Source organism: Pongo abelii, chromosome 10, assembly GCF_028885655.2.
Source record: "Pongo abelii isolate AG06213 chromosome 10, NHGRI_mPonAbe1-v2.0_pri, whole genome shotgun sequence".
Classification (NCBI taxonomy): domain Eukaryota; kingdom Metazoa; phylum Chordata; class Mammalia; order Primates; family Hominidae; genus Pongo; species Pongo abelii.
The window spans coordinates 43006346-43018913 of NC_071995.2; the positions used below are offsets into that span (position 1 = coordinate 43006346).

Here is a 12568-nt window from a genome sequence, read left to right on the forward strand (position 1 = left end):
TGAAAACTCCTATCAGTGAATAGGACTCAGAAAGCTCAATTTGTATGCTTTTGTGAGCCAAAAAGTACGTAGGATTGTGTCAAAGCAAGATACTGTTATTTACCTCAGATGACTGAAACCACACCAGGACAGCCAAGGGCCTTCCAGGGTGCCAGGGCATCGAAGTACCCTCCACGGCATTCTCTTGGGGATCCAATACTTACCCGTCACCAGCAGCAAGAGCTGCTTCATTTCTTCTATTCCATTTGGAGCTGATGCATTTCTTTTTCAGGTCCACGCTAGTTTGGTTTTGTTATTAATATTGTTTTAAAAAATGCCTTTTTCTGCCTTTGGTAAACTAAAGGTCTAACGTATATTCCAATTTCTTTTGACAGAGGAAAAGACAAGCATATGAATCTAACCTTATCTGTCATGGCCTGCAGTTAGAAGCAACAAGATCAGTAAGTACTGGTCCCTTTTCAGCCCTTGGCTGACCACTGTTCTTGGGCAGCTTCGTGCCACTTGGAATACTTGGGTGACATTGGAAACACGCAGCCCTGGCCACATCTTAGTCATAGACTGGGAGAGGAGTCAATCAAAATCTGCATTGTGTAGAATGTATTCTTTTTTTCTGATCAAAACTAGCAGATCTTTTTTAATAGCCAATGAATTTTACAATGAATGCATGTATGAATGATTATTTTCTTCCTTTAAGAAACTTCTAAAAGCTTTTTTGTTATACAAAAAATAGTTTATGGTAAAAAATTAGAAAACGTAAGAATAAGGAAAATAATCTGTATCTTAATTATCCATAAATAATTTTGCAGTCCTTCTGAGTTGTTTTCCTCAAAAATATATATGTGCACATTTTTTATCTTTCAAAAAGGAGAAAATTACCACTTCACAGTTTTATAATTTGCTTTTTCCCTTTAATATATAGCAAATGGATTTATGTCAATAAATATAATTCTTTGACATTTTTAACAGCCACATAATATGATATTGAACAGATAGACGATAAACAGTTCATTCGAGGTTTAGAAAATTAAAAATTTTTCATTATGATAGCACTACACTGAATATTCTAGTGTTTTTACTTTAAGTCAATAATTAGGGTAGAGTGATAGACAAATAAGTTTGGTTTTCTTCGTTTTATATTTTCATAGTTTTATGAACTATGATGATTTGAATTACTTCCTTAATGATTCAAACCAAGAAATTGTCTTTAAGGCAAAAATTTATGATGGTTTGCAAATCTGTTTTTATTGTTATCTTCACTTTCAGTGGTGTTCTCTGTATTTTTTTTTTAAAGCTACCAACAACATAAGAAAAATCTATGTGTTTTAAAATTGTGAAAAGAGTTGGTTTCTTGTTCTGTGTTTTTATTTTTCCAATATAGGTATTGGATGACAAGCTTGTATTTGTAAAAGTACACGCACCATGGGAGGTGTTATGTACGTATGCTGAAATAATGCACATCAAATTGCCTCTGAAACCCAATGATCTGAAAAACCGGTCCTCAGCCTTTGGTACACTCAACTGGTTTACCAAAGTCCTTAGTGTAGATGAAAGCATCATCAAGCCAGAGCAAGAGTTTTTCACTGCCCCATTTGAGAAGAACCGGATGAATGATTTTTACATAGTTGATAGAGATGCCTTCTTCAATCCAGCCACCAGAAGCCGCATTGTAAGTCTAAACCAAATTTAGTTGCTGTCTTGGGGTAATTTGGACCCTGCTGTTTTGTGGTTTGGTTGGTTTGGTTTTATTTTTAAAAACTGCACAAAAAGAAAAGAAATATGCCAGCAGATTCGTGTTACAGTAGTAAACAATGATTGGATTGGTTAGTTATACTATATAAACCGCATACTCTATTTTGGAATCTTTTTTAGGTTTACTTCATCCTCTCTCGAGTCAAGTATCAAGTGATAAACAATGTTAGCAAGTTTGGGATCAACAGACTTGTAAACTCTGGGATCTACAAGGCAGCTTTCCCACTCCATGATGTAAGTTAAAAGGCAAAAATGAACTAAAAGGCCTTCTGTATACTCTGGTGTTGACAATAGCAAAGGGCTAACTTTCCTGACTGTACCTCAGTAAAATGAAGGGAACATACTGCAAGATTACAAGCCATTTGGGGTAAGAACTAGGTCTTTTGTTCACAGATGGATCCCAGTTATAAAGATACTCAGTTTTAAAGGAGTGAATGAATGAATGGACAGGACCTCTCTCACAGTTAATGTGTAAAGCAGTATAGATTAGCAGTTAATCTGTGTTAGCGTTTCTGAGACCAAAATGCCTGCCCTGCCACTTTCTAGCTGGATGACCTTGTGAAAGTCATTTAGCCTTTCTTCCTCCATTTCCTCATCAATAAGCTGGGGATAAATTATCACCTACCTCCTAGAGTTGTTAAGAGGATTAAATTAATCCATTAAATTAATCCAAATGTTAGTCTCTAGCATATAATAAATACTATTATAAGTGTTAGCTATTTTCATAATTACTAACATGTTATTATCAACCAAAAAAGATTAGTTCTTTGTCAGCAAAATACATGTTAGACCTTCTCATTTATCATTTTCTGTAACATAGACTTTTCTTCCTCATTTGGAATACGATTTTCAAACTGTCCCCTGGAATATCCCTGGGCTTTTAAAAAGGCGTCTGTCAGAGTTGTTGTGACAATGGCAGTACCCCAGATAGTTGACATTTTTTTAAGGACTACACTCTGAGACTACAGCAACCCCTCAAATTCAAGAGTACTTCTCTAGCCGAGAACATCTCTCATGAAATGAAATTTTTAAAATGTGACCACTGTAAATGCAGGGACATTATAACTAAAGCTGTTTAAAGTCTGTCATTGAAATAAATTAAATACTATATTATATTGCATTATTGTTATATTCACTATCAATTTATCTGACCGTAAGACCAAAGAAAGCAAAGACTGAGATTGGTAATTGCTACTGTGTAGTACATGTATTTGTGGATAGAGACAATATTGAAATGTACTAAATAACATAGTAAAACTAGGACACTAAACAGCAGCTTGACACACATGGAAAAGTAGAGAACAGGGAGCTGGGTGAAGTAAATACTGATCCTAAGAGACCCAATGTAGCCATCCATCCTGAGAGTCCATGTGTTTTACTTTTGTGCCCCACTGAATTTAGCTAATTGCGAATAACAAGACATGAATTTTGAGGCCACTTGCAAATAGCTGTCACAAATATTACTTTGGGATGCCAAGGTTCTCTAACCGTTGACATTTGCTTTTGGCCAGGTCTTTTCCACTAAAGCCTCTTCTAATTGCAGTGGTCCCGCATTCAGGCTAACAAATGGTCCCATGTGGTATTTGAGAGGGAGGTGTGTGAAGGTCCGGGCCTGTGCCCTGATTTGGCTGGTTGGTAATCTGGTTCTAGTGCCAGAAAAAGAAAAATGAGTCAGAAAAAAAGGCAACTGGATTTAAGCAGGAAGTTTTGCTTCTTGAATAAGCTAAGTGTGTAACATGATACCAAGCTTTGTTGTTTGTTTTCTGTATGTTATCACAGAATAACTGCTGAACTGGGGGCAAAGAAGCCTGGGTTTTAGAATTGACCCTGCTGCTAACCAGCCAAGGCCCTGGTTTCCCCATTGTCCAAGGAGAGGGGTGGGTTATCACGTGTTCCTCTGGTGTGGTGATTTGGGCACTTGGGTGGCCCAATTTTTCATTGTGTAGGACTGCCCCACTTAAAGCATTTTAAGCATCTCTGGGGCCCTCACAGAGTCCCTGCAGTGCTCCCCAGGATTGTAACACCCAGTCGTTCATCCCTGCCCACTTTCATAAATGACCCCCAAGGAGGGTAGTACCATGCCTGGTTAAGAATCACTAAAAATTAGATGGTATTTCCACCCCTTCCAGAAGGCGAGGACTCCTTGTTCACAATTGACTATCAAGTATTTGTATCACATTTAAGAAGCAGATTTGTGAAAAAGTGATGATTATGGTGCTTACATGTTGCCTTCTGCATCACAGTGCAAATTCCGCCGTCAGTCAGAGGATCCCAGCTGCCCTAATGAACGGTACCTTCTGTACAGAGAATGGGCTCATCCTCGAAGCATATACAAAAAGCAGCCCTTGGATCTTATCAGGTGAGGGGTTGTAGGGAGTACTCCAGGGGGAGGCAATCAGGGTGTTACCCCCACAGCATCTGAATGTGACAGTACTCATCAAGACTCTTGCCAGCGAAGGGAGCTGACCCAGAGTGCTGAGCTTCATTGGCCAGGGTTTTTATTGAGGCTTAATTATGTGGGCATGATTAATTGGATCATTACCCATCTCCAGTATCATCCTTCCCCTGGAAGATGGCCAGTAATATGTGGCTCAAAGCTCCAGTTCTCCAGTCACATGGTTGATCTTCTGGCATGGCCAGCCTCCACCCTGAGTCATCTCATTAGCACAAACTCTCTAGAGGCCCACCATGAGCCACTTCACTGGCATAAACTATCAGGCATAGTCCTAGGGTCCCACTGTGAATAAAAAGGCACTCCTATCTCTCAGGAAATTCCAGGGGTTTAGAAGTTATCCCCTGCCCAGGAACTGGGATGCAGACCCACCAAATTCCATATTGCACAGAAGTAAATGTTAGATGTAGCTTCTATTGTATGGTAAGACATATACATTTTTACTCTTTTCTTGTGTCTGCCTCTAGGTTCTATTTCGTTGTATCTCACAAGATACAATGACTAGCTCAAGAGTTTTTCTTCCCAAGGTACCCTGTTGGTTTTCCTCCAGAAGCTTACATTGTTTGGGCAGGGCTGAGGATACTGGCTTGTGGGAGATAGACCAAGAACACCCAAACAAGCCAATAAAACATGAAAATAAATAAACAGAATTTCTAATGGAAGTGAAGAAAATAACAGAGCAATAGAATGGGAGGGCAGAGTGGGAAGTGAGTTGAGGGAGTTATCTTTGAGGAGGTGACATATAAGCTGAGACCGGATAGTGAAGAGGAGCCAGTACTTTGAGGACTTGGGAGAAGTCCTTCTAGGAGTAGGGGCAGCTTGTACAGTGGCCCTGAGATGCACACACATTTGGCAAGTTTGAGGAAACATCAAAGACCAGTGCTAGTGAGAAACAGAACAAGACATGAAGTTAGAGGGGTGGCAGGAGCGCCGAAAAGAGTTTAGACTTTAATTGCAGTGAGAAGCAGTTGTAATATTTTAAATGTTTAAGTCATTGTATCCTATTCACATTTTGCAAAGACAATGTGGAGAATGGATTATAAGGGGTACAGGGAGCAAGGAGACCACTAGGTGGTAGGAGGCTGTTTGAGCCAGGCAGGAGACTGTGGGAGCAGATTTGGGATGTGTTTGGGGAGTTGAGTCGACAGGACTTGTTTATGGATTGGATGTGGAGAGTGAAGAGGAGAGTTAACTTCGTGTCTGCCTGGAGCCACGTACCTGTTTTTTTATGGGTCTCAACGCCCCATGCACTTGCCACCTACTTGAGAAACTACTAGACCTTAAAAGTGAGAGTTTTAAACAAATGAATATTTGTTTTACATTTACCGTGGGAAATTTTAAATATATACAGAAATAGAGTATCATAGCAAGCCTGCATTCATCTGTCACCCAGCTCCAAAAATTATAAACTCATAGCTAATCTTATTTCACTTTTACTCCCACTTCTTTACCTCCCCACTCCACTGGATCATTTTGAAGCAAATTCCAAATGTCACGTCATTTCATTAGCTTCTATTTCTAAATAAGATGTTTCTTAAACATAACCAGAATACCCCCTTTTGAAAAGGAAGCCTGGGTGAGGTGACTCATTCCTCTAATCCCAGCACTTTAGGAAGCCAAGGCAGGGGGATCACTTGAGGCCAGGAGTTCGAGGCCAGACTGAGCAACAGTGAGATCCAGTCTTTAAAAAAAAAAAAAAAAAGCCAGGCATGATGGCTCTCACACCTGTAGTCCCAGCTACTCAGGAGACTGAGACGGGAGAATTGCTCAAATCCAGAAGTTTGAGGCTGCAGTGAGCTATGATTGTGCCACCACACTCTAGGGCAGCAGAGTAAGACCTGTCTCCAAAAAAAAAAAAAAAAAAAAAATTATTTACTATCATCAGATAATCAGGATTCAGATTTCCCTTATTGTCCCCAAAAAAACTTAATGGCTTTTTAGTTCAAAGCAGGATCCAAACATGGTCAAGAGGTTGCAGTTAATACAATCTCTCAAATTTCTTCTGGTCTTAGTTTCGCTGTTTATTTCTTGTTTTCCTTGCCCTTGTTGAAAGAATGCCTTCCATTCCCTATTTTGCTGATTTCATTCTCTCCTGTGGTGTTGTTGTACATGTTCCTCTGTATTTGCTATAACTAAGTAATTTGTGTATTTGCATTAGCTAAGTAATTGGATCCTCATCTAGAAGCTTAATCTGATTGAGGTTAGATTTTATACAAGAATACGTGATACGTGGAGTTGAGTACTTATATCAGAAGGTATATAATGTTCATTTGTCTCTCTTTTTTGTGATGATAGCAGCTATCAACAATCACTGCTTAGATTCATTATTTCATAAGAGATTTCATTATTTTATGTGGTTATACTCGGATTCCCTTGTCATTCATTTTTATCACCGAGATTACAGTCATGAAGAGGCACTTTCATTAACTCTGTTTACCCTGTAAAATAAGATTTTAAAAGATATTTGTACATATGTAAATATTTGAGGTTGACATTCATGTGAAGTTTCCATTTTATTAATTTCCTTTTATGTTAAACCAATAGCATCTGATAACAGAGTGATGGGTTCTTAATCATTTTTTATGTGCTCTATTTATTTTTTTATTTTTTTTTTGCTTTAGTAAAGAAAATTTCCCGACTATTTTAAATATATTTTGCTAGGGGAAATGCATTTGCTATCCCCTGTCCCTGGTCCACATGTTCTTTCCCTTCATTGCTTCCCACTGGTAACCCCTTGAGCATTCAGGCTATTAAACCTCATCTATTTGGGATTTACTGGGGATTACTGAAGGGAAAATAGGCTCTTTCCATTTGGTTCCCAAAAAGCAAACCAAACTGGAAACAGCAACCTAGGGGAACCAGACTTTGCACAGGTAAAAAAGAAAAGTTTCCCTCCAAACTCCAGTTTTTACCCCCAGAGTAATAAAAGAAAATAGGGTATTCACAAGACAAGGGCAGGGTCCTATAAAAAAGGATTGTTGTGAGAATAAAATCTAGCTCTTGGAAACTGAAAATGTGATTAGACAGAAAAACACCAATAGAAGGCATTAGAAAAATGAAGTTGAAGAAATTATGCAGAGCATAGAGCAAAACTTATAAAGGGATAGAAAAGGGGGAAAAGATAAAAAATTAGATCAGTCCAGGCGGTACAATGTATAAATAATAGGAGTGTGAGAAACCAGAGGAGAAAAAATGTAGGGAAGAAATCTGAGAAATACTTCCAGAGTAGTATCTGAAGAACTGACCATCATGAGTCTCTAGGTGGAAAGAGCCTGCTGAGTACCCAGCCTAGAGGATGAAAATAGAGCCACTGAGTCACTCCAACATGACAGCTCAGAATGCTGGGGACAAAGAGAAGATCCTGCTATCCTTTGGAAAGCAAAATGAAAAGAAAATCATACAAAGGATCAAGACTCAATAGCATTGTGCTTCTCTATGACACTACACACTGAAAGACAGCAGTAACTTCACATGTCTAAGGAAAGTTTGACCATATATATATATAACTCTATGTATGGTCAAACTGTTAAGTATGAGGAATTTTCACAGTTTAGATGTGCAAGGTAATGGAGGAGGTGCTCCACCAAGAAGGAAGACCGAAGAGTTAGTAAACAGGAAATGCAGGAAATGCTAGCACAAGAGAGAGGGACAGAGAGATCCCAGGTGACACAGTTCTGTGGTGGGGCTTGGAAGAGTCATCAGTCAAGGTTGGAGGAGGTCTGAGGGCATTTATTCAAGGAGTTGAAACTGACAGATGATCTCATGTGTTTGAGCCTACTGAGAAAGTTACACATTAGGGGAGAGTCTGGGGTTGAATTGCTGATAAGTACACAGAAAACTAAGCAATGAACCATCAAGACAATTATTAACTCTAGGGAGAACAAGATATTGAGCAGGGAGGAAAAAGTAATTATAGCAGTGACTTGATTCAGCTGTGAATAGTGTTTATAGAATCATAATAATGTAAAGCAAGAATATTAATCTAACCAAAAATTATAATGTAACTATGTCAGGATGGCAGGAATAGAGATGTGGATGGTTAGATGAGGCAAGGGGTTGAAAGAGAGCTTAATCCACATCTTCCAGAATAGAAAGTCAATAGGTGATGCATAAAACTGAAAAATCAATAAGCAGCACTTCTCGCATGTTATTTAGAGATAGGGAAGTAAATATTCTAAGCATCAACTATGAAAGTTTAAAGTGACTGCTTCTGGGCAGCAGGAAATAGGGGAGGGGGTAGGGGACTGCTCCTTTTTATAACCAGCCTTCTAGAGCTATTAGACTATTTAATGACTGTATACCTGTAACTTTGATTTAAAAAATCAAAGCTGAATTTTGTTAAATTGATTTTAAGAGTTGGGAGGTGTTTGGCAGAGAGGGACAATGATCAGAAAATATTGCATTTGAAGGAATCCTCATTATTTCCAGCTTTTCAGCAAGAACTAAGAGACAGATTTCCTTTTAAGATTTGAAAAATCTTTCTGGCCTTGCCTACAATGTAACAGGGATGCCTTAGAAAGTATTGAACTCCTTGTCACAGTAAATAACCAAGCAGAGACTGCCTGACCAGCTCTTTAAATACAGCAGGATATTTTTTTATTATTGGGAGCTTGGACCAGGCAACTTCTAAGATTCTTTCCAATTTAAATATGGCATTTCCAGGATGGATGGCTGATGAAAACTTATTACAGAGAGCATAACCAAAAAGAGCCCAAGGCTTCTTAAACCCATGGCCAGACTTCTCTCCCGGGCTGTATCCTGAACCTGCCATTTGCCTGCCTTCCATGAGCCAGAGAGCAAAGCTCTGCTCACGTGAAAATCAGCACACTGGGTTCCTCCCATCTGATTCCACCCTCAGTCTGTCTCAGCTCTTCCTTTTTCCCTGTGGATGTGACCTACACCCAGGCCTGTGACCCATGGAACTGGTCTCAGACCTTTCCTGTGAGTGCTTGTCCAGCCCAGGGATGTTCCTGTCTGAAGTCTCCCAGGACTCCAGGTTTTGCTCAGAGCTAAGTCCCTACGAGGCTAAGACCAAGGAGTTCAGCCCAGCTCCACACTGAGCCTGAAGTCTCACGTAGGCCTCAGAGTTAAGTAAATCTCCTTGTTGTACAGATCAAGATGAAGGCAGAAATGAGTCTTTCTTGGGGAATATCAGCAACAGCAGCAGTCACCTGAACCGTCTCTTCATTCCTAAACTCTCTTTCTGCCTAACTGTACTTGACCTTCCTTTCAGGAACAATTCTGGCACTGCTTCTTGGTCAGCCTGCCCTTTTTAATCTTGCCTACCTGGCCTCTTCAGTTTTACCCCAGAGTATACCATTAACCAGTTTTTAAAACTTAGGAGAAAATAGAAGAGCTAGATATAAGGAATACAGGGTGATGGATTCCTCAATCATATGCATCCTTCCCTCTTTCATTCTCACAAGTTTTACAAAAATTTTGGTCAGAGAGACATTCCACTACAGATTAGTATTTTTTTTTTCTTATTATTACAGTTGCCCCTTGAACAACACAGGGGTAGGGCAGTGACACCCGCACACACATACAGTCGAAAACCTGCATATATATTTTGACTCCCTTTAAACTTTTAACGGTCTGCTGTTAACTGGAAGTCTTACCAATAACATGAACAATCAATTAACACATATTTTGAATGTTATGTGTATTATATACTATATTCTTACAATAAAGTTAAGCTAGAGAAAAGAATGTTATTAAGAAATCATAAGAAAGTATATTTACCATTCACTAAATGGAAATGGATCATCATAAAGGTCTTCATTCTTGTCTTCACATTGAGTAGGCTGAGGAGGAGGAAAAAGAGGAGGGTTATTCTTGCTCTCTCAGGGGTGACGGCGGGGAAGAGGTGGAGGAAGTGGAAGGGGAGACAGGAGAGGCAGGCACACTAGGTTTATCTTTTATTGAAAAAAAATCCACATTTAAGTGGATCCGTGCAGTTCAAACCTGTGTTGTTTAAGGCTCAACTGTATTTGTGACTTACGTTACATTTTCTCCAAGGAACTTCCCTAGTTAAATAGAAGCAAAAAACTGAGCAGATTGTTCATGTTCATTTGTCTTGTGCATATAAAGAACAGTCTTTTGGAGAATGTGTAAAATAGTGCTGGTCTTTACAAAGAATGATAGTAATACTCTGTATTTATTCCATAATCAGCATTTTTCTCTCCCTTGCTGTATTTTAATGTACTTTCACCAGGCAAACCAGCGATAGTGATCAGTTCTTCTATAATGTGTAATATACTTTTTGTTCATAGTAGAATTCAGGGTCTGCTGTGAAAATGAATGTTTTAAGGGTGAATCGAGTCAGGTTTAAGCTTAAAGCCTCCTTTATTTAAAATCAGAAATTAATATTAGGATGAAGCTACGGAGTAATTATTTGCATCTTCTAAAAATAATTTCTGTCTTTCTTCAGGAAATACTATGGAGAAAAGATTGGAATCTACTTTGCTTGGCTGGGCTATTACACTCAGATGCTTCTCCTGGCCGCAGTTGTAGGAGTGGCTTGCTTTCTCTATGGATATCTTAATCAAGATAACTGTACATGGAGGTAACCTCTGTTTATTCCTTGTTGCCATGCTGAAAAGTTTATTAGACATAAAATTATTTTCATGGTCTTAAACTGTTTTGGTAAGACAAGACTGATTGCAGAACATTCATTGCTTGGGATGATATATCCCTTTTGTTCTGAGCATAATAACTGAGTGAAATGGAAAAATTTTTTTCTTAGATAATCTGACCCAGTGTCTGACATGAATATTACCCCTAGGAAACACTCCAATATTTTAAGACAATATTTTGTTTGAAAAAGAAAGGAGGACTGGAGGCAGGAGGATTGCCCTTGAACTTTTGGCCCCTAGAGGAATGTACACTCAGCCCTGCAGATGTGAGCCAAAAGCAGCTCTGATTTCTTCAGGGTTCCACTGGGAAAATTAGTGAGGGGTTTTGTTTTTTGTTTTATTTTGTTTTACTTTTAGAAATGATTTCTTACTACTAAAAAGTGCTTGTTTAAAAACTCAATAGTTGTTTTGGTTTTTACATTAAAAAATAGTTCATACAATGTTTAAAAAAAAGTAGTGAAAAATTAGTTTGTGCTGAGGTTGAAATTCAAACACCAGCTGCACTGTCTAAAGGGACATATGTGGGTGCCAGAGCACTCTAAATTTCACCGTCACTATTCTGAATGGTATTATTAGACCTCTGCTTTTGGTGGTCTCAACTTCCAGCAGGGATGCAGCACGGAACCAGGATTTTCTCTTGATATCTGGCTGCTATCCAGGTGTGCCAGCCAGATCAAAATTTCTGGGCACCAGCAATGAGCTGATAACCAAATTTTTCAAGCCTGAAGCATGTCAGCCTGCTCCTGAGGTAGGTTGCTTACATGGCAGCCCTGATGGATAGACATAATCACCCTTCAATTTAACAGAGGATTCTGAGCATGTTGTACCTATTATGGCTTCTTAGCTTAAAAGCTGCAGATGGCTTTTGAAGTACTCTTCCCTCCTCACTGAAAAAGAGTTTTGGGCCAAAGGCTGAATGTTGTTACCTTTTCTCTAAATTTGTCTTCAGCTTCTCTGTTGGTTTGTACATTGTTCTAGTTTAAAAAAAAAAATCAAAAATACATTTCAAAGTGCAAAAGTTGCATTTTTATAAGGTCCTCATGGGTTGTTCTTGTTATAACTTATTTTACGAAATCACCATGATAGTTACACCACATATTTCCTAGCATTTCACACAGATTAATTTGCAGAAAATGGAGGGAAGTTCTTGGGGATATACTGCCTGTGCTCAAAACTATTTGGCTTTAATTGTTTAATTATGAGATATCTTTAAAATATCTAAATTATAAATATTTTCAGTTACTTTTATAGTTTCTATCAAATACCTGTTTAAAGCTTATGTCCCTCCTTTTTTTTTTGGTGGGGGTGGGGGCAGTCTTGCTCTGTCGCCCAGGCTGGCATGCAGTGGCGCCATCTCAGTTCACTGCAACTTCCGCCTCCCAGGTCCAAGCGAGTCTCCTGCCTCAGCCTCCTGAGTAGCTGGGATTACAGGCTGCGCCACCACACCCGGCTAATTTTTGTATTTTTAGTAGAGATGGGGTTTCACCATGTTGGCCAGGCTGGTCTCGAACTCCTGACCTCAGGTGATCTGCCTGCCTCGGTCTCCCAAAGTGCTGGGATTACAGGTGTGAGCCACTGTGCCCAGCCCTTATGCCCCCTTTTAAAAATAACAGTTATATAGAGACATTATTTATATACCATAAAATGACCTTTTTTAAAGTGCACAATTTAGGTGTACCCCTTTCCCTTAGCCCCTGGCAACCACTAATCTATTTGCTTTCTGTTCTAGGGA

The 12568-nt window shown here is 39.1% G+C and overlaps 1 protein-coding gene across 4 annotated transcripts in view; it reads left to right on the forward strand.

Moving 5' to 3' along the window:
• The window catches only part of ANO6 (anoctamin 6), a 212809-nt gene that overhangs the window by 133588 nt on the left and 66653 nt on the right, over window positions 1–12568 (forward strand). For all 4 annotated transcript variants that reach the window (XM_024256710.3, XM_024256712.3, XM_024256711.3 and 1 more), the window contains 5 exons: window positions 375–440; window positions 1379–1666; window positions 1870–1983; window positions 3993–4108; window positions 10632–10766. In XM_024256710.3, the coding sequence (XP_024112478.1) occupies window positions 375–440; window positions 1379–1666; window positions 1870–1983; window positions 3993–4108; window positions 10632–10766 (719 nt within the window). The remainder of the gene's footprint in view (window positions 1–374; window positions 441–1378; window positions 1667–1869; window positions 1984–3992; window positions 4109–10631; window positions 10767–12568) is intronic.